Below are 23078 nucleotides of genomic sequence, written 5' to 3' on the forward strand. Positions count from 1 at the left end.
TACAGTGCTCCCATGACAGTGACATTCACAGTGCCTCCATAACAGTGACATCCTCAGTGCCCCCATAACAGTGAGATCCACTGCGCCCCCATAACAGTGACATTCACAGTGTGCCCAAAACAATGGCATCCATAGTGCCCCCTATAAAAGAGATATCCAAATTGCCCTCATAACTGTGTGTCATCCACAATGTCCTCCATAAAGGTAACATCCACAGTGCCTCCAAAACAAATAACATCCACAGTGCCCCTATAACATTGACGTTCACAGTGCCCCAATAACAGTAAAATCAGCAGATCCTTGATAACAGTGAAATCCACAGCACCCCCTTAACAGTGACCTCCACATTGACCCTATTATTATTTGATGATCCAAAGTCACACTAAATAAGGGAACTGTGGATAGCAATGGGGGCACTCTGGATGACACTTGGGGGGTACTGTGGATGGCAATGAAGGCACTGTGGATGGCAATGGGGGCACTATGGATAGGAATTGGAGGACTGTGGATATTAATGGGGCACTGTGGATGGCATTAGGGGCATTATATGGCAATGGGGGCACTGTGGATGGCAATAGGGGAACTGTCGATTGCAATGGGAGCACTCTGGATGGCACTTGGGGGGCAATATGGATGGCAATTAGGGCACTGTGGATGGCAATGGGGACAATGTGGATGGCACAAGGGGCACTGAAGGACAATGGGGGCACTGTGGATGGCAATAGGAGCACTCTGGATGGCACTTGGGGGCACTGTGGATGGCAATAGGGGCTAAGTGGATGGCACTAGGGGTACTGGAAGACAATGGGGGCATTGTGGATGGCATTTTGGGGCACTGTTAATGGCATTTTAGGGCACTGTGGATGGCACTGGGGGCACTGAATGACATTTGGGGGCACTGTGAACGGAATTTGGGGGCACTGTGGATGGCACTAGGAGCACTGTCGATGGCAATGGGGACAGTGTGGATGAAATTTGGTGTCACTTTGGATCATCAAATAATAATAGGGTCAATATGGAGGTCACTGGTATGGGGGTGATGTGAATTTCACTGTTATGAAGGATCTGCTGAGTTCACTGTTATGGGGGCACTGTGGACGTCAATGTTATAGGGGCACTGTGGATGTTATTTATTTTGGAGGCACTGTGGATGTCACCGTTATGGAGGACGTTGTGGATGACACAAAGTTATGGGGGCACTATGGATTATACTGTTATGGGGCACTTTTGATATCACTTTTATAGGGGGCACTATGGATGTCACTGTTTTGGGCACACTGTGGATGTCACTGTTATGGGGACACTGTGGATGTCACTGTTATGGGGGCGCAGTGGATCTCACCTGTTATGGGAGCACTGAGGATGTCACTGTTATGGAGGCACTGTGAATGTCACTGTTATGGAGGCACTGTGGATGTCACTGCTATGGGGGCACGGTGGATGTCACTGTTATGGGAGCACTGGATGTCACTGTTATGGGGTACTGTGGATGTCACTGTCATGGGGTCTCAGTGGATGTCACTGTTATGGGGGCACTGTGGATGTCACTGTTATGGGGGCACTGTGGATGTCACTGTTATGGGGGCATTGTGGATGTCACTGTTATGGGGGCATTGTGGATGTCACTGTTATGGGGGCATTGTGGATGTCACTGTTATGGGGGCACTGTGGATGTCACTGTTATGGGGGCACTGTGGATGTCACTGTTATTGGGACTCAGTGGATGTCACTGTTATTGGGGCACTGTGGATGTCACTGTTATTGGGGCACTGTGGATGTCACTGTCATGGGGGCACTGTTAATGTCACTGTTATGGGGGCGCTATAGATGTCACTGTTATGGGGGCACTGGATGTCACTGTTATGGGGACACTGTGGATGTCACTGTTATGCAGGCACTGTGGATGTTACTGTCATGGGGGGCACTATCGATAACACTGTTATAGTGGCGCTGTAGATGTTAGTGTTATGGTGGCACTGGATGTCACTTTTATAGGGTACTGTGGATGTCACTGTTATGGGAGCACTGTAGATGTCACTGATATGGGGTCACTGTGGACGTAGCTGTTATGGGGGCACTGTGGATGTCAGTGTTACAGGGGTGCAGTGGATGACACTGTTATGGGTTTTCTGTATGAGTGATAGGGCTCATGATAATGACCATTATCTGCCCAGGAATCCATGCCCCGGTCCATGTATCGGCCAAATTTTCCAGGCCGATCGCGTCTTCTCTGCCCCGATCTGCCTGTATGGTAATAATGCATAATACAACCAGTCTTTATCTGATCTGACCACAGGGTGATTGTTGTTACCTCCTCATGTGTACATACACTGCAATCAGATAAGACTGTATCATACATTACTGTCATATTGTCAGTTTGGTCAGGATAGTGCGGTCGGTCTGGGAGATTGCGGCCGGCACACGGACCATATTTCCTGGGCTAATCGTGCTTGTATCACACATGATAGGCCAAGATAAACTCTTCCCTTCATCAGGCAGGACCGAAAAATATAGGAATAAACCTCAAGACACTGAAATAGACTAGCAGGATTCATGTATGGCTGTAGAAACACGGCCACTGAACAGTGAGGGTCGGGGCCAGCCTGTGACTCATCAAGCCTGGCTACTTTGGAGAGTGATGAGTCACAGGCTGGCCCCGGTCCTCGGTGTTTAGTCTGCAGGATCTACTCCCACTACATGTGGCCATGTTACTACAGCCATACATGAATCCTGATAATCTGTTTCTCAGTGTCTAAATTCCATCACTGACAGTCAACAGGCTCTTCTCTCACTACCTCCAGAGTGCAATAAACAGCTTGAATCAGGAAGCACATAAAATTATATGTGTATCTAATCCTATCATGCACAATGTAGCCTTTAAACTGTGTATCTCTCCCTATCTTGTACTATTCTGCCTGCTGAGCTGTGTATCCAATCACATCTTGTACTCTATTGTCTGGTGGTGTGTGTATCTAATCCTATCTTGTATGATACCCCCCTATAAAAATAAATAAATGCTTGTACGAATGTATTTAAATATGTTGGAAATTAAAAAATAAATAAATATAGATATATATATGTAATAAATTTACCTGCTCCAGACCTATGGTATCACCAACCATGTTTAAATGGTTCATCATGTAGCTTAGAGGATCAGCAGAGGTGTCTTGTGAAAAGAGAAAGTGGAAGAAGCTGGGAATTTGTTCTTCAGTCTTCAGATTCTCATGAGCTTCAATCACTAAGTACAACATGATGAATTTTAAAGCCTCATATATTTTATACTCTTTGGTTTCATCGGAAAAGAATGACCGGATCATTTTGTTCCTTTCTACTCGGTCTTTTGAGGCATAAAAATCTACCCACTAGAACAGAGAAAAACATAGTGATCTTGTATTAATTAATCTATGTATTATAGAATCCACACACTGCAACAAATATTACCAGTTGGACAGAGTTCAGATTTATGACAGGTCTTCAGATATCATAAAGGCAAAGCTCACAGAATAAGTAGAAAAGGTAAGTATTCATACATTAGCTTTTTTCACTTGTTCTTTTAACAATCAGGGCACATCAGACTGGCACTTTTTTGAGGAAAAAGGGCTGCAAAAAGTTGTAGTGTAAACTAGACCTTACTGGTGAACTTTCTCTTTAATATAACACTGAGTGCTAAGAAAGAAATAGATTACCATTTGGATACATTTTTGTGGGTTAAAGATGAATGATCTGAGCCCCTTTTTAGGTTCGTTTCGAACTTATTCAGTAAAATGGAGCTTAGCAGGCCTAAACCCGTTTCCATTTATTTCTTTCTCTTTACGGTTCCAATTTTCTTTGCAGGTTGTTGAATTTATTAAAACCAGTATAAACATGACTACTTCACCAATACACAGGTTAGTGCACAATATTATCTGTGAGTTATAACAAATATAGTCTTAAATCTGTTTCCCTTTACTTCTATCTCCACATGGTGCCTTCCCCGCTTTCCTACGCTTTGCGGTGGGAAGTTTCCCCCCACTCCCCACCGTGACAGTATGTCTAGATAGGAGGCCCTCCCACTGGACAGGTGGTATATGCAGGCAGCAGCACTCTAGCTCACACAAAGGCTGAAGGCAACTGACCTCACGCTCACAACGCCAGGATATAAAGAACCAAGAAGCCACACCTAGGATACACCTAGATCCCCACCAGCCAGATATTTAACCTCTCCAGCACCAAACAGGGAAGGGAAGCAGGATAAAAGGGCCAGGCACCTACATGCTGCAACAAACACACGTTGCCGCTGGCAACAGCATGCACAGCAACCATGTCACGGCAAACACAACAGAGGCCGTGACACATACTCCCTGCTTGGCACACTTCATCAACCTAGTCATTCAACACTTTCAAAATAAGGACACTGACTTGCGAAAGGTGCTGTAAATGTCCAGTAGACTATCCAAGCATTCCAGCCAATATTACGTGGTGAGGAACGCTCTTCTGGACTTGCTGCAACAAAATGACTTGCGGCTACACCACTTAATCCACTATGTGTCAACTCGGTAGAATTGCTTGAGCTTCTGTATGAGCAGCGCAAAGCCGTCAGCGATTTTGCCTACTTCAGCAGCATGGACCATGTGTTGGTTTGAGGTTCAGGCAGTAGCAGCTCATACCAGATGCTTGTCGGGTGCTGAAGCTCTTTGAAGAGGCCACAAAGTTTGTCAGCAGGGACAACTGTGGTATGAACAATGTCATCCCCCTCATATCTATCTTAGAACAGACGCTGCAGCAAGGGATGACAGCGGAAGAACAGCTAACACAACTTGCTGTCTGCCCTGTAGCTGTTGGAGACCCACAAAGGGAATCTTCTATGCTTATGCAGTTACAGGGGTACCATTGACATCAAGCAGTCTGATGATTATTGGATAGCCATGCTTTTAAAACCATGCTATCAAAGCAAAATTGGGGATGGTTTCCCTATCGCAGAAAAGGAGGTCAAATTACATTATTACCAGAAAAACGGTATACACAGGTTACTGCTGCCAGTGTGTCTGAAAGGGAGGTCCCTCTCCACCCCTTACAGAGTCACCCCCTCCCGCTGCCACAAGCAGCGGAAGCTGCAGAGCTGTAGCAGCAGCAGCTGTAATGAACCACACTGGCATTACCACCTTTTTGCGCCCATACTATCTCCTATGGGTGATCCTGTGTCATCTTACATATTTACTCCCATGTCCTGTACAACGCATATTTATATTTCCTTGTAATGTTATGTTAAAGTGTAACTGGCGTTTCATTTTTTATTCCCTAATGTTATAGTGCATCCTGCTGTATAAGTGCTTTTGTGATTTAAAATTTGATAATTTTACCTGCTAATAACTCCCACAAATGCATGCTACTTTTCTATTCAATTGGCAGAATGGGGTGGCTCTACTAATCAAATGGGGATGGGATGGTGCTCTATATCTCAGTGTGAACTCCACACACCCAAAAATTAATACAAAAGGATAATTAAGGAAGATATGGCACTCATATATCCAGAAGGACTGCTCAAACATTTATTTTTATTAATATCAAATATTCTGCAGGTCACAACTGAATAAACATCATACATCTAAAATCAACATACAAGATACGTAAATTGTACTAGAAATACACAATAAAACATTAAAATGTCACTAAAATGACGATTATAATGTTATAGGCTGAGAAATGGGGTATTCGTTGAACCTATGTGCCCAACAGCAAATGTAGTCAGGTCATCGAATAAAGGTGACCATTCAGGCTGGGTGTCGATCAGACCATCACCATATATTCGATAACCACAAAAATTCAATAACCGCAATTCATAATACGCTCTGGTTAACAAATATAATAGTCATTCTAACCAGAATCTCGATTGGGTGATCAACAATTATTCGGCATTATAATCGCCATTAAACATGTTGTAATGCATTTGTATAATTTTCCCAGATAACAGGACGTGGTTCCAGTTTGATTATTGGCTGTGAGTTACAGGTGTTGTATCGATCCAACACTAGATATTTGGTCGGCTCACAAAGTCAATATTCCATTATAGAAACACTGTATCAATTTCACAGAGAATAATTTGGGATTCCAGCTCTCTGGTGGCGTCCCACCTCTTTATGAGCTGTACTACTCCCATACCTCCAAAGCGCAATAATGCCTTTCCTCTGGTCTCTGTTTCAGCGTCCCTTGTGCTAAAAATCCTGAGTTGCTCCAATTAAGGTTTGAGTGGAACAGTGTGGCTTCTTTAGTAGGCACGGGACAATCTTATCTCAGCCAGCAGATAGGAGAGAGGTGCAGATCCTGGTGGTCTGTAGCGTACGCAGAAATGGTGGTTTTAGAGGGTCCAAATTTCTCCCAGATGCATTTCGAAGTCTTATGGGTTCTGACTTCTTCCTCAGTGGGAGAAATTTGGACTCTCTAAAACCACTATTTCTGCGTACGCTACAGACCACCAGGATTCGAATATGACCCCTGCCGCTCATCACTACCTTTAACATTATAATCGTCATTTTAGTGACGTTTTAATGGTTTTATTGTGTATTTCTAGTACAATTTACATATCTTGATTTTAGATGTATGATTTTTATTCAGTTGTGACCTGCAGAATATTTGATATTAATAAAAATAAATGTTTGAGCAGTCCTCCGGATATATGAGTTCCATATCTTCCTTAATTATACTTTTCTATTGAGTAGCTCTCATCTCACAGGTGCAGTCTGTCTTCTCACTATTATAATGTAAGATCCTCACCTGCTTTGCACTCCAGGGGAACCAAGAGGGGTCCTCGTGGAGTTGCGGGACAGGTTATGCGTGTCTCTGATGCACCAGCGCTGACCTCTTTGCGAGCCAGTGCGGAGATGCGTTCGCGTGGACATCGGAGGGGAGGACCGTCGGAGTCCCGGGGACAGAGTGGCCAGGCGAGTGACAAGACGCCGCGGCCAGGGTTGTCTCCGGTGTCTCCTGCGACTTCCGTTTCCGCATCTGGGTCCACGCGCTCGCATACTCGCGCTGAGTCAATCATGCGTCCGTGCGTACGCACGAGGGCAGGTTCGCAAAGGGATACACGGTCGCGAGTATGCGCTTCTTATGCACTTCGTCGACCAGTGGCGCATATTATACTGACTCACAAGAGCAAAGTGGATTAGGGAGCCAGCCATGGGTTAATCAACTTGTGATTGCCTTAGGCCTTGTACTCAGGTGCAGGGCAATTTGTTCACCTATGGTAGTGGACACTTGGCACCCTGGGATTGGTCAGCAGGCATTTAAAAGGAGGTCTCTCAGGGTGATCAGTGCCCACTGTTATTTTCCCTCAACCAGGTATAGGTCACAACTCCTAGTGACTGAAGACTGCCAGGAACTTTGTCCTTACAGCGGACCCAAGATCTGGAGTGACTCGACTGCCAAGTGCACAGCATCATTCAGCACTGGTTGGGACTATTCCTGGAATCTCCTTGCCTGTTTTTTTGTTATTATTCCTTGTTACCAGCAAGTGTCCTGGACGTTTATGTTTCTGGTGAATAAACACCTTTTTGCTTTCATCACTGGTCTGTTTGTTGGTGCCTTGCATTACATATAACAAGAGAGGAGGAGCTCAGCCCTGACAGCCTGGAGCTGCGCTGAGACAGAGTGGAGGGGGGTGGGCTGCTTTAGATGGTGCTATCTTCTCAATGGTAGCAGCTCAACTGGTCTTGTTTGAAAGCTGACAGTCCAGGCTTTCATACAAGACAAGAATGACAGTCCAAGCAACAGAGGAGAAATCACTGTTAGAAATAGAGGAATAATTGTGGGTAAAATCTGCTTATACTTTCAGCTTCATTCACAGCATCCAGATTTCTATTATTGATATCTTCCCCTGTACTGTCATTCTGCTTTTTTCTGAAAGCTTGGAAAGTCATCTTTCAGATAATACAAAGCCCATATTTCTAGCTGGTACCAAACCAGAGATATAAGCAGCTAAAGTAGCCCCCCTCCTTGTCAGTCTGGAAGAGAATGAGGGACAGCTGGTTATTAAAAGGTTAAAAGAAATGCTTACTGATTTAATGTAATTGCAGGGCTTGTCTTTGGTTAGCTGTAAGTGAGGATACGCACTACTCTGGGTACTGTGGGAAGTTATCTGCGTTCTGATTGGTCCTGCTAGTTCATGTGAGAAGAGCAAGGGCTTATGGGAAGTGAGGGAAATGCAGGATGGCCTCAAGGAAGGGCAAAGATCATCATAGGAAGAGCAGCATAGGCCATCTTAGGAAGTTAGCTGAAATAGAGGCACAGATAAATATGGTTGCTAAGGGCTGAATACAGACATCAGAAAGGTAAAATTAGCTAAAAAATGCAGCTTCATGAATATCTTCCTTTCAGCATCACATATATTAGGAATTTAATTTTTGGTAGTGAAATGGCAGTTACACTTTAAAGTGTAATGTGCCTGGTTTACCAGCAGATGGCGGCATCTACGGCAGAGCTAGTTTATATAGAGTGGAACTTGGGTTTCCATTCTAGTCCTCTCTAGAAAGGGAGGAGTTCTAGTTAGTTAAAGTGGCCCTATTTTGTAGGCAGGCTCAGATTGACAGAAGGTGCGGCCAACATGAGTAGACAGGGTCAACTCAAGTAGGCGGGCCAGAAATACCATAGAGGGAGAAATATATTGTGCTGCAATTTTTTATTTGGCTTAGTGCAGCACAATATACTGCTCCAGAGGAACCAAATACCACAGTACAGCAACACAAACCTTCCTAGAAGCTTTCTCTCTGTGGTGACCAGAAAGAGGAAGAGGAGTTAAAAAGCAGGCCGCAGCACAGAGCCAGCACTACCTTCAGCATCCTACCTGGTCTGTCAGCATTACCTTACATACAGGGTAATACAGCACCACATACCTCTTATATCCAGTGACGTATCCTGTAAAAGTTCTCTTTCCTCATCTTTTTCAATTAGGACCAGACAACACATGAGGACATCTTTTAGCCGTATTCCGGCTCTGCAGAGTTTGACACACAAACTTAGTCTTCAAATTTCCATCATCCTCCCAACCATGGTCCTCCAATAGTGTCATCCTGCTGCTACCTTTAATACTGTGCCCGCTATGTTCCCCAATGCCCCTGAATAATATACTGTAGAAAAAAGTCCCTCAGTAATAATAATGCCTCTTTTAGTGCCCCAGTAACAATAATGCCCACCCCCAGCAATGACAATACCCCTGTTGTGCTTCCAGTATTAATAATGTCCCTGACAGTGCTCCAGCAATAGTAATGCCCCTACAGTACCCCTATAATTCCCCCAACAATAATAATGCCCCTATAATTCATCCAGGAATATATAATGCCCCCACAGTGCCCCCCATTTTAATAATGCCACAGTATTAAAAATGCCACCTTCATGCCCCCAGTAACAATAATGACCCCACTAATAGTGCCTCAAGAAATAATAATGCCCCCACAATTCCCCCAGTATTTATTGTATAATGTATTTTCCTTTCAGTAATAATAATGCACCCTACAGTGTCCCTATAGTTCCCCCAGGATTAATAATGCCCCCTACAGTGCCCCTAGAAATAATAATGTCCCCAAAGTGCCCCCAGTAATAATAATACATCCAATAATAGTGCCTCAAGCAATAATAATGCTCCTAGTAATATTAATATTAAAAACAATCCCCTATATTGTGCCTCCATTAATAATGATGTCTCACAGTGTTCCCAGTAATGTCCTTCCCCTATGCCCCAGTAATGTCCCTATAGTGCCCACAGTAATGCATCCTTGCCCCCAGTAAACCCACAGTAATGCCCCCTGACCCCTGTAATGTCCCTATAGTACCCACAGTAATGCCCCCAGTAATGGCCCTATAGTGCCCATATTAATACCTCCCTGCCCCAATAATGTCCCTATATTGCCAACAGTAATGCTGTCACGGACGTTCCGGTGGCAGGTACCAGGAGATCGGAGAGACTAGCAACTTGTGGGTTAAATTGACAAATTCCCCGTGGATCTTATTGTATCTGTGTTTTGGTGAATGCCACACCCCTTGCTTCAGGTGTTACTTGTTGTTACTTTACCTTTCCCAAAAATAGCTGCTTCTCACTCTTGGAGGTGCAGTTTATAGATTTTCTTCCTTTCTTATTACTAGCTTGTCTTTTCTTATTGTATTGTGTTTGTTATATTCCCTGTTGTTTGTATCTGGGCTTGAGACAGAAACTTCCATTCGTCCATCTGGGGAGGAATGGGTTGTCTCTGGTCCTAACCTCATTCCAGGGCCTTATAGAGGTATATTCATATTGATAGGTAGTTAGGGCCTGGATTAGGGTTGTTAAGAAGGTGACCTGTTATTTCTCTAGTTTCCAGGCCCAGTTACTGTTCCTCTTATCGCCTGTGTTCAGTGTGGAGTCCCCCCCCCCCCCCTGATCGTGACAAATGCCCCCTCTGCCCCAGTAATGTCTCTATAGTGCCCACTGTAATTCCCCTTGCCCCAGTAATGTCCCTATAGTGTCCATTGTAATCCCCCTTTGTCCCAAGTAATGTCCCTATAGTGCCCCTGTAATGTCCATGTAGTGCCTACTAGAGATAAGCGAAGTTTTTAAAAATTCGATTTAGCCGATTTGCTGAACTTCAACAAAAAATTTGTCACAAATTGCAATAATTGAAGTATACCCATACATCACGGAGGCTTAGGGAATACATGGAGCAGGTTTCTGCAGTGAGCCTGCTCCATATGCGGCGGATGCCGGCTGTACCATACAGCAGACAACCCACCACAACAACAGGAAATGGCGATCCCACCGAAACCCATAATCTAACCCCTCAGATGCCACAATCAACACTGATTGCAGAATATGTGAGGTAAGGCCGAGGGATGCCACTCCCTCTGCCTTCCGATTGGAGCTTTGATCGGTCAGCAAGGCAGCCTGGTCGCTTTTGAAGCTTCCATATGGCACGCATTAGCATGGAACACGTCAGAATCCTATTCACCCTAATAGATTTCCATTAGGGTGAAAAGGACAAGGGATCAAAAGGGTGAAAAGTTATCACTGTAAAAGTAAAAAAAAACATTCCTATTTTATATATAAAAATATATGAACAGAAAAAAAGCATGCTAGGTATCGCTTGGAACGAAAATGTTTGAACTATTAAAACATTACTAAAAAAAATCATATTTATTAATAAAAATTTTAAAATTATATTCATTTTTCATATTTTCCAGTAACAGACATAATGAATTGAATGGTGCTCTTAAATAGTACCATTTATTCCCTCAAAATTAAGCCCTCATATGGCTATATGAATGGAAAATTAAAAAAGTTATGGCTATTAGAATGTTGGGAGAAAATGCAATGAAGAACTTTCAAAAACAGACTTAGGCCCCTTTCAGAAGAGCGAGTTTTCCGCACGGGTGCAATGCGTGATGCGAACGCATTGCACCCGCACTGAATCCGGACCCATTCATTTTGTTGTGTGAAATTCGCAGCATGTTCTATATTCTAAGTTTTTCACACAGCCCTGGCCTCATAGAAGTGAATGGGGCTGTGTGAAAAACGCATCACATCCACAAGCAAGTGCTAAGAGATGTTTTTAAACATTCTGTTTTCTATCACGCGCGTGAAAAATGCATCAATGTGCATTTCACAAATTATATTTTTTTTCCTTTTTTTTTGGCCAATGAAAAAAAGGGGGTGGGCGGGATGATGGGTTGTAAGTATTATTATATGATATTAAATAAATTGTCTGTAAAAATGAAATTGTATGTTAAAAAACCCCAATAAATATGAAATTATAAAAAACAAACAACAAAAAAAGTGCATTTCACACGAGTGATAAAAACTGAACGCAATCGCAAACAAAACTGAATGAATTTTCTTGCGAAATGTGCCTGTGTCCCAGAGCAGGAGGGGTAGGGATCATGACACAGCATCAAAGCATTGACATATGCGGCCACAAGTCCACACTGCACTGTTGCTGCTCCCAATTAAAAGGGAATCACTTTTTTTTTACATTTTTGGAAGCTTTGGAATGTAAAAAAATATAACACATGTGCCAAAGTGGTGTATTTGTCTGTAAGTTAATGCTGCCAAATGTGTTTTCCCATGTTCTACTATTGCTGTTATTGCATTCGATAGCTTGGGGAGGGAAAAATTAAAAATTCATAAAAAATAAACAAAAACAGATAAAATGTTTTCCTATACATTCTGTATTCCAGGAGACTGGAGGGTGTTACAGTGGGATGCAAAAGTTTGGGCAACCTTGTTAATAGTCATGATTTTCCTGTATAAATCGTTGATTGTTCACCATCATGGTTTAGGGGAAGGATACAGAAAGCTGTCTCAGAGATTTCAGCCATCTGTTTCCACAGTTAGGAACATATTGAGGAAATGGAAGACCACAGGCTCAGTTCAAGTTAAGGCTCGAAGTGGCAGACCAAGAAAAATCTCGGATAGACAGAAGCGACGAATGGTGAGAAGTCAGAGTCAACCCACAGACCAGCACCAAAGACCTACAACATCATCTTGCTGCAGATGGAGTCACTGTGCATCGTTCAACCATTCGGCGCACTTTACACAAGGAGATGCTGTATGCGAGAGTGATGCAGAGGAAGCCTTTTCTCTGCCCACAGCACAAAAAGTGCCGCTTGAGGTGGGCTAAAGCACATTTGGACAAGCCAGCTTCATTTTGGAATAAGGTGCTGTGGACTGATGAAACTAAAATTGAGTTATTTGGCCATAACAAGGGGCGTTATGCATGGAGGAAAAAGAACACAGCATTCCAAGAAAAACACCTGCTACCTACAGTAAAATATGGTGGTGGTTCCATCATGCTGTGGGACTGTGTGGCCAGTGCAGGGACTGGGAATCTTGTCAAAGTTGAGGGACGCATGGATTCCACTCAGTATCAGCAGATTCTGGGGACCAATGTCCAGGAATCGGTGACAAAGCTGAAGCTGCGCCGAGGCTGAATCTTTCAACAAGACAACGACCCTAAACACTGCTCAAAATCCATTCATTTATGCAGAGGAACAAGTGCAACATTCTGGAATGGCCATCTCAGTCCCCAGACCTGAATATAATTGAAAATCTGTGGTGTGACTTAAATAGAGCTGTCTATGCTCCGAAGCCATCAAACCTAAATGAACTAAAGATGTTTTGTAAAGAGGAATGGTCCAAAATTCCTTCAACCAGAATCCAGACTCTCATTTGAACCTACAGGAAGCGTTTAGAGGCTGAAATTTCTGCAAAAGGAGGATCTACTAAATATTGATTTAATTTCTTTTTTGTGGTGCCCAAATGTATGCACCTGCCTAATTGTGTTTAAACAATTATAGCACACTTTCTGTAAATCCAATAAACTTCATTTCACTTCTCAAATATCACTGTGTGTGTCTCCTATATGATATATTTAACTGACATTTTTTATCGTAACAACCAACGATTTATACAGGAAAATCATGATGATTAACAAGGTTGCCCAAACTTTTGCATCCCACTGTATATACCCATTTTCAGGGCACTTGCAGACAATTTGGTCTGGTCCGAATCGATTTGGGTCTGAACCGAACTTTAAAAAAAAATCTAAAATACCAACAAAGAAATATACAGAAATAAAAATAGTAAAAGAAAACAAAAAAGTCCCAAAATAGTAAAGTGCAGAGTTCAAAGAACAAAAACAAAAACCACTGCAAAAAATATTAAATAATAAAAGTAAATAAATAGTTCACCACTACGTTTCACATCTTCTTGCAGGGTCGTATGAAATGGGTTCAATTCACATCAAACAGCAATTATTTCGAAAAAGGGGTCGTGCTGCCTCACATAGGCTGTGACTTCTGAGTGATGATGGGGATATGGCAGTTCTTTTCAATGCAACCGAACACCTGAGTTCCACCAGAAGAGAGTTCTCCCCACAGAACGACCCTTCTGTGGATATTAGAGGTTGGAACACATAGTGAAGTCAGAAATCAGAGCCTATGTGAGGCAGCAAGACCCCTTTTCAAAGAATTTTTTAAAGAATTCAGCAAACCTAACCCGAATTGAATCTCAAGTTTATCTCTACTGTGGATACACTGTACATATACAGTGCTGCATGAGGCACTCGACCTGTGCATCAGACTAAGAAAATGGTATACACAGAAATCCTGATTATAATTATTTTTTTCCCCATTGTAATTATTCACTAGATTCTTTAATCATGCAATTCATTAGATTGCCAGATGTCTGACCACATGCACCCTATAAACATCAGGAATAGAGACAGAGTTGGACTGGTCAACCAGAGTACCAGAGGATCCTCTGGTGGGCCCAGAATTAGATATCTGTAACAGGTTAATGGGAAGGGAAAACACCAAATACACACCACAATGGATAGAAAACAATCTAGGCCTCAAAAGCTAAGGAAGAGGGATGGTGACCTCCTAGTAATCCCTAGGCCTTTCCCTAACGCCTGCCAGTATGAGCAGATCCTGATGGTGGAAATACACTGGATACCTAAAGCCCTGCTAAAACTGACGAGCCCTAGGATAGGTAGCAGGGGATGAGACAGCTGGTTCCTTCCAGAATGAAGGATCCTGCTGAGGCCTAGAAACAACACACACCAGATAATAAGAAACAGCGAAGGCAACAAGTGCTTAGCTTAGAGATGTATGGAGAAGCAGGAGATTCAAGACAAACCAGCACTAGCAACTCCAAGCAGAAACTATCAACCGCATAGTCTGCACTGTGAGGCGGATATAAATAGAGCCTGATCACTGATAACGAGCGGCACCTGAAGTGAGATCCTGCCAAACAACCTACAATTTCCACATGGTTAACACTCCTTTTTTCTGAGATTTCTGAGTTTGGTTATCTAATCTAAGCAAACACCTTCAATTGCTTTTCAATGGCTTTTGTCTCAAGATAATGAAATGAGTTAAGAAATTTGAGTTAACAGTGGGAGTGCTAACCATGGTACATCTGTACATACATAGAGGAAAACAGAAAGACCTGTCAGATAGCCTCATGTGCAGCAAGTCTATCCGATCTTCTCACCTCTCTCACAGGAGGGACAGTGACAATATCATTATGTACCTGAAAGATGCAGTAAGGCTGCCTTTGGACACAAATACTCAATTACTTCAAAACCTATTAAATGGTGGTCATAAATCGTATTAGTCCCCATGTACACCCATGTTTCTATGAAGGAATTTTTGCTGGTACTTTAATATTGATTGCTTATTCTCAGGATAGGCCATCAGTATCTGACTGTCAGGGATCTGTTCTGCAGCAGCTACAGTAGCTCTGAAAGTTGTTGCCATCCATTGCTGTAGTGCAGCGGTCCCCAACCGCCGGGCCGCGGCCCAGGACCGGGCCCTGCAGGATGGTTTGCCGGGCCGCGGCGATCAGGGCAGTCTTTAACGCTGTGCTAATGAAGCGCTTTCATTATGGAAGCGCATCATTAGTACAGAAGGACCAGGAAGTGGTGAAGGATCTGTACTCACCACTTCCTGGTCCTCGGCTCGGCTATCGGCTGTGCAGGGCTGCGCACAGCACGAGGTCTCTCTGTGACCTCACACCGTGCGCCGCGATACACAGCCGACAGCAGAATGAATGAAAAGGATCGCGATGGTGACTAGGAGCAGTAGAGGTAAGTGTTTTTTTTTTATTATTTGCACTGGGGGCTGATGGCTGACCTGGGGGACATTGGGCAGACATGAGGGGCTAATGGGGGACATTGGGCAGACATGAGGGGCTAATGGGGGACATTGGGCAGACATGAGGGGCTAATGAGGGACATTGGGCAGACATGAGAGGCTAATGGGGGACATTGGGCAGACATAAGGGGCTAATGGGGGGCTTATGGCTCACATGAGGGGCTAATGGGGGGCTTATGGCTGACATGAGGGGCTAATGGGGGGCTTATGGCTGACATGAGGGGCTAATGGGGGCTTATGGCTGACATGAGGGGCTAATGGGGGCTTATGGCTGACATGAGGGGCTAATGGGGGGCTTATGGCTGACATGAGGGGCTAATCGGGGCTTATGGCTTACATGAGGGGCTAATGGGGGCTTATGGCTGACATGAGGGGCTAATGGGGGGTTTATGGCTGACATTGGGGGGGTTTATGGCTGACATTGGGGGGGATTTATGGCTGACATTGGGGAGGTTTATGGCTGACATGGGGGGGTTTATGGCTGACATTGGGGGCTAATAGATGGCTAAAGGTTTGGGGGTCTGATCTGAGGTCTGATTAACATTGGGGGTCTGATTGCTGGTCTGACCTGAGGTGTAATGAAAAAAATGTTTTTCTTATTGTTCTCCTCTAAAACTAGGTGCATCTTATAGGGCGAAAAATATGGTACAGTGCAGCAGAGACCAGTGCAGCAGAGACCAGTGCAGCAGAGACCTGTGCAGCAGAGACCAGTGCAGCAGAGACCAGTGCAGCAGAGACCAATGCAGCAGAGACCATAGTTAGTTTATATAGTCGTTATATAGTGTTATATATTTTAATATGCACCTTGTGTGTTGTTATGCGCGTGAATCGGTCAGCCCCGCCCACCCCCTTAAATGCAAATTACCTCGCGCTTCGTGGTAACAAATCGCAATTTTTCCTAAAATGGCGGCTATACGTGTGAGGACATGGGGCAAGGAACTCTGGGAAGGCAGACTGACCCATAATGCAATGCATGCAGCCAATCAGCAGCCAGACAGCCCTGTGATGTCACAGCCCTATAAATACGCCGGCCATCTTAGAGTCAGACATTTTCCAGCGTTCTGAATGCAGGGACAGACATGAGAAGGCGCTAGGGACAGCAATAGGAAAAACCTAATTGTGAAAAAAAAACTGAAAAAAACATTTATAAGTGCAGGGAAAGGATAGGGAGGAATCATTTCACAGCATCTTAGTGCAGGGAGAGATGTCAGAAGGCACTAGGGACAGTGCCAGAAAAGTGATTTACAAGTGCAGGAATAGGATAGGGAGAAATCATTTCACAGCATCTTAGTGCATGGAGAGACGTCTGAAGTCACTTGGGACAGTGCTAGAAAAACCTCATTGTGAAAAAAAAGCGATTTACAAGTGCAGGGAAACATTATTTGGGGATCCAAATAGCCATTATACAGCGCTGGCATTCCAACAATTTGTTCTTGTTATTGGGGTGCAAGTGCTATGTTGAAAAGGCTTTAGTGGCTTATATTTGTGGAAAATGAAAGATATATACACATTTGTGTGAAAGAGTTTAGTGGCCTATTTCAGTACAAAAAGGAAAGAAATATACGCACTTTACCGTTGTATTTATTTTTGTGAAAGAGTTTAGTGGCCTATTTCAGTACAAAAAGGAAAAATATATGCGCATTTCACTTCTGCAGTTCTATGTGGTGACAGTGTTCAGTGTCCTATTTCAGTATAAAAAGGAAAAAATATACGCACTTCACTGTTGCATTTATTTGTGGTGAAAGAGTTTAGTGGCCTATTTCAGTACAAAAAGGTCAAATATATATGCATTTTACTTCTGCAGTTCTATGTGGTGAAAGCGTTCAGTGTCCTATTTCAGTACAAAAGGGAAAAAATATATAAGCAGTTCACTTCTGCAGTTATTATTATTTCAGTACAAAAACTGAACAGACATGGGGACACCGGTAATCTTGAGCCTACATCCTGGGGCTTCTTTTCCTAGAGGGTCTCAATTGTGGGACACTGAATGTAAATCTCCATTGTGAGACCTTTTGGTTGGAGTATCATCCTCCTCCTCCCCTAACGAACCAGTCGTGATCTATAACGGCTGGGATAACGTAACGTTGGGATTAGTTTTTGTTGTTTGTTATTCAGTATGTCCTTTTTGTATATGTTTTTGTGCTCAGTCTTGCTTCCTTAGGATAGGGATGTCTAGGGGATACTAGACTAGGAACGAGGACAGGAGCCCCTACCTTCAAGGGGTGTCCCTGGGCTTAGCTCAGCTAGGAATTTACAGGGAATATCTTAGGTCTTTCATCGTGTTTGAGTTACCAGATACAATGTTGGTGATTTTCAACTTTTGACACCATTTAAAAGGACCTTTTTATCATCGCTATCCCTGGTCTATCTCCTCTACATCATCTGTATCCCTCCGTTCGGTCGAAAATCACCCTACCTAATGTGATTTCAGCTAACCGTGAGTAATCATTGAGTATCTGTGATACTGAGGGCAATTACATAGTGAGTATTTTCTGTATATGTATGTGTATCCTGATCCTTGGAATTTAGTCCTGCCTAAGGCCAATTTTTATATGATTGTTTAATAAAAGGTATATTTTAGAAATATGGGAAGGTGTTCATGTTATTAGTGCTTTATTCTTCCCTGGTTGATATTTGCTGCTGTAGCGTTTTTTTTGTGTGGTAGAACTTACGGCGAATTAGTATGGCAGGTTTCCTTAAAGGACCCATAAATACGGATAGCTGGTTGGAGGAGGAGAGGAGGTTTTTTCAGAACAGGAAGGTGTATATGATAAGAGTGGACATTTATCATTGAAGTCTGTCTTCAAAGATCTAGTTATTGATTATAAGGAGAATCTAAAGTCTTGGTGGGAAACACGTACTTTGGAAAATTACATAAAAAATAGAATTATACCGAAGGGTTTGATAATTCGTATAGTCCCAGCCCTGAGGTCTAGTTCCCCTTGTTTATTAGAGAAGTGGGAGAAAGAATCAATTGAAAGTTCCATAAGATTTATGAAAATCCTTCTGGAAGAAGAAAGAGAGATTCTCAACAACACTTGTAATAAATTAAACAAACAAATAGAATTAGCTCTAACACTTAAGGGTGACCCTGACTTTAATAGAAGGGAGGCCACTCTTCAAATCTCGGTCGAACACTTCCAAACGCAATTAAAAGAAAGAAAACATAGACAGTTCATTACTGACCTGACTACCTTCAGAGAGAAAAGAGGACTCTAGTACGGATATAGATTCCTCTGATACAGAGAGGCTTACTAGGGTAAGAGTACCCAATAGAGGACGGAGCAGGGGTGGTTTTCGACCGAGAGGAGGAAGAGGATGGCAAAAAAGTGGCAGGGGATACCTCATCCTCTTCGGATACTGTTGTTGCTGGTGGGGGGGGACATCTATGTTTTTTTTAGGGAAAGGAGGAGAGGATCAAGCAGGTCCTCCCTATCAGCTGAGGGACAGGTATCCCACACAGAAGGATGAAAGACCCAAATAAATGAAAAATGTATAATTAATCTCACGGATAAAGTTTTAACATCATGTGAGCTTGAGATCCTTTCTAAAGGTCTTTATTTTGTGCCAACTGTGAATTTTGATACATTCTCGTGGTTTAAAGAGCTCAGCCTCTTTACACGAAAATTAAGATAGCATAAATTCTATAAAAATAATGACAGGGAGGAATGTGCTAGGTATCCCAATGGATTGTCTAACGGATACGAGACTCCTCCTTTCCCTAAATGAAGGTATAACCCAACAAGATGGTTTGGGTCCCTTCACGGATTTGCATCCTAAGAGTAAAAAGAGAAAATACGACCACAGAAAGATTGTAAATTTAATCTCACCAAACAAGAGAGGGACGCCTTGATTGGACTACAGAGGGACAACAATATCATTGTGAAACCCGACGACAAGGGGGAAATATTGTAATTATGGACCATATCCTCTATAATGGGATGTGTGGTTCCCTTCTAAATGATATTCGGTGCTATGGTCGTCTTCAGGGCGATCCCTCTAATAAATTAATTGACAAACTGAATCAGATTCTCTTGACAGCCTTCAAGGAAATATTTATTTAATCGGAGGAGTTGAAATTCATGACTCCAAGAAACCCACAAATTCCAACTTTCTACACACTCCTGAAAATCCATAAGGGAGTAGACCTGCTGAAAGGAAGACCGATAGTACAGTATCTGGGGTTGACTCATTTTCTCAAAATACTAGCATCTATATTGATAGAGTTCTGAGACCTTTTGTCTCTGCATTACCCTCTCACATCAGGGATACAACTGATTTGCTATTGCGCATTCAGGATACTGCTGTAGAGGAGAACACGTTTCTGGCCTCTATTGATGTTGAGGCCCTCTACAGCAGTATAGCTCATGAATGTGGAATAAAGGCAGCACATTCCTCCTTCTTGGCAACTAGGGGCATTCAGTATAGAGCCCATAATTCCTTTATTCTATCTATCCTGAGATTTGTACTTACCCATAACTTTCTCCTTAAAAAATATGTTTTTTACCACCAGATCAGGGGCACCGCGATGGGTAGCCCCTGTGCACCAGCTTACGCAAATTTGCTTCTGGGCTGGTGAGATGACCAACTTGTGTTTAGTGACGTGGAGGAACTCTGTACCACCCACATCACCTTCTGGGGAAGGTATATTGATGATATATTTCTATTGTGGGATGTTCCAGAGGTTGCATTTAGGTCATTTGTCACGTCACTAAATCACAATCCAATTGGATTGAGATTTACCTGTGAGATCAGCAATAAGGCAATCTCATTCCTGGATATAAAGATCTCAAATAGGGACGGTGTGTTATGTACTGAGACTTTCATGAAACCAACAGCTACTAATAGCCTCTTGCACTGGGAAAGTTTCCATCCAAACCCAGTCAAGAAAGGCATCCCAAAGGGCCAATACATTCGAATTAGAAGGAATTGCACTAGTACATCAACATTTGTGATGCAATCAAGGGACCTAAGAGACAGGTTTTTGAGTAGAGGCTACCCGGATGAGACACTGAAAAAAGCTTTTAACCTCTTAAGGACACATGACGTACCGGTACGTCATGATGTCCTGGTACTTAAGGACACATGACGTACCGGTACGTCATGTATGGTTCCGATCACCGCCGCACGGCGGGCGGTGACCAGAACCCGGTGCCTGCTCAAATAATTGAGCAGGCACCTAAGCTAAATGCACTGGGGGTCCTGTGACCCCCCCCATGTCGGCGATCGCAGAAAACCGCAGGTCAATTCAGACCTGCGGTTTTCTGCGTTTCCGGGTTATTCGGGTCTCTGAAGACCCGATAACCCGGAACAGGATGGTGATGGTGGTGTGATTTCACCCCACCAATCACCATCCAGCGATCCTGAGTGGTGATGGTGACATCACCACTCAGGATCGCTTCTGATTGGTCTGTGGGCGGGCCGGCGGCAGATTCAAAAGAGGCAGGCGCTCCTCCTCCTTTTGTGTTCCGGAGCCGGAGGAGAGAGGAGCTGCCTGCACGTGTCGTCCGTCGGTGCCAGCATCACCCCTGTGCCCCCCAGGACCCGATCTGTGCCCCAGCACCCCCCATCTGAACTTCAGGTACATAGGGAAAGTAATAGGGAAAGTTTGGGTTAGGCAGGGGAAAAAAAGGGAAAGTTAGCTTTGATTGCATCACCCTAAGTTAGGGTGTCTGGGGTCCACAGCTTGCCCCCCCCTGCTCCCCCCCCCACACTTTTTTTGGGTGCAGGATGATTTTTTTTTTGTGTGCACTGACTGTGGCCGGCACTCTTAGCGTCCGGCCACTGTTAGCGAATCGCACACCCCACCGCTGATCAACTTCAGACGGTTGATCAGCGGTTTTGAAAAAAGTTTTTTTTTTTTTTTTTCTGTTAGTTTTAGGGTTAAGTCCGCGAACACCCGTGCCTCCACGCACACCAAATAAAGATTTCCACACACGCACATACACACGCAGACACACACTCCCCTATGGCCCGCCGGACGTTCTCGGCCGAGGAGGCATACACCCAGCTTGCCTCTGACTCTGAGAGTCCCAGTTAGGACGAGGATGACCCCACATTCCTGTTGTCATCCGCGTCCTCCTCATCATCTAGCGCCAGGCGGAGCAAGGGGACCGCCATGTTAGGGACCCTGTGGCCCAGCCTAGTACGAGCAGCTTAAATTCACCGGAGCACCCTGCTGGTGAACTAGTCTGGTGTAGCCCAGAGCGAGACCAGCCCGTGATTCCTGATTTTGTAGGCCAATCAGGAATCCAGAGTTCCACAGTGGGCTACATTGAATATGACTTTTTTTGTCATTTTTTCAGTGACCCACTGGTAGATCTGATGGTGGAGCAGACGAACCTGTACGCCCAACAGTTTGTTGCTCAACACCCGGGCTCCTTTTTGGCCAGGCCTGGTGGCTGGACGCCGGTCAGTGCAGCCGAAATGAGGACATTTTAGGGCCTCGTGCTGCATATGGGCCTGGTCAAGAAACCCAGTGTCGGGCTGTACTGGAGTGGGGACGTCCTATACCAGACCCCACTTTACAGTACGGCCATGAAACGCTCCCGGGCCACCCGGAAATGTCTGCATTTTTCCGATAATGCAGCATGTCCCCCCCCGAGGTAATCCTGCCCATGACCGTCTGTATAAGATACGGCCGGTCATCGATCACTTTGGGGCCAAATTCATGGAGGCCTATGTACCTGGAAGGGAGGTCGCGGTTGATGAGTCTCTCATTGCGTTCAAGGGGAGACTCATTTTCCGCCAGTATGTGCCCTCCAAGCGGGCGAGGTATGGCGTGAAGCTATCCAAAATTTATGAGAGTACCTCAGGGTACACTTACAAATTTCGTATATACGAGGCGTGAGATTTCCCGATTCAACCCCCAGAATGTCCCCCCACTCTGGGTGTTACCGGGAAACTTGTGTGGGACCTTATGCACCCACTGCTGGATAAGGGTTACCACCTGTACGTGGATAACTTTTATACCAGTATCCCCTTGTTCCAGTCCCTTGCCGCCAGATCCACGTCCGCGTGTGGGACCGTGCGGAAAATTCAACGCGGCCTCCCTGCCGTCCCCCTCCAGGTACCTATCCCCAGGGGTGAGACCCGTGCCCTTACCACTGGAAACCTGTTGCTGGTCAGGTATAAGGACAAGAGGGATGTCCTTATGCTGTCCACAATACATGGTAACGGCATCACCCCTGTCCCTGTGCGAGGTACTGTGGCAACGGTCCTCAAGCCCGATGTATCGTCGACTACAATTGGTATATGGGAGGAGTTGATCTCTCTGATCAAGTCCTCAAGCCATATAACGCCATGCGCAAAACCCAGGCATGGTACAAAAAAGTTGCAGTCTACTTGGTACAGGTTGCCATGTACAACTCTGTTGTACTGTCCCGGAGCGCTGGCAACACAGGGACATTCCTCCAATTCTA

General features: G+C 44.3%; 1 protein-coding gene across 3 annotated transcripts in view; it reads right to left on the reverse strand.

Moving 5' to 3' along the window:
• OTULINL (OTU deubiquitinase with linear linkage specificity like) overlaps positions 1-23078 on the reverse strand; it is a 157756-nt gene that overhangs the window by 8710 nt on the left and 125968 nt on the right. For all 3 annotated transcript variants that reach the window (XM_044295084.1, XM_044295083.1, XM_044295082.1), the window contains one exon: positions 3093-3362. In XM_044295084.1, the coding sequence (XP_044151019.1) occupies positions 3093-3362 (270 nt within the window). The remainder of the gene's footprint in view (positions 1-3092; positions 3363-23078) is intronic.

This window comes from Bufo gargarizans, chromosome 5 (genome assembly GCF_014858855.1).
Source record: "Bufo gargarizans isolate SCDJY-AF-19 chromosome 5, ASM1485885v1, whole genome shotgun sequence".
NCBI classification, from domain to species: domain Eukaryota; kingdom Metazoa; phylum Chordata; class Amphibia; order Anura; family Bufonidae; genus Bufo; species Bufo gargarizans.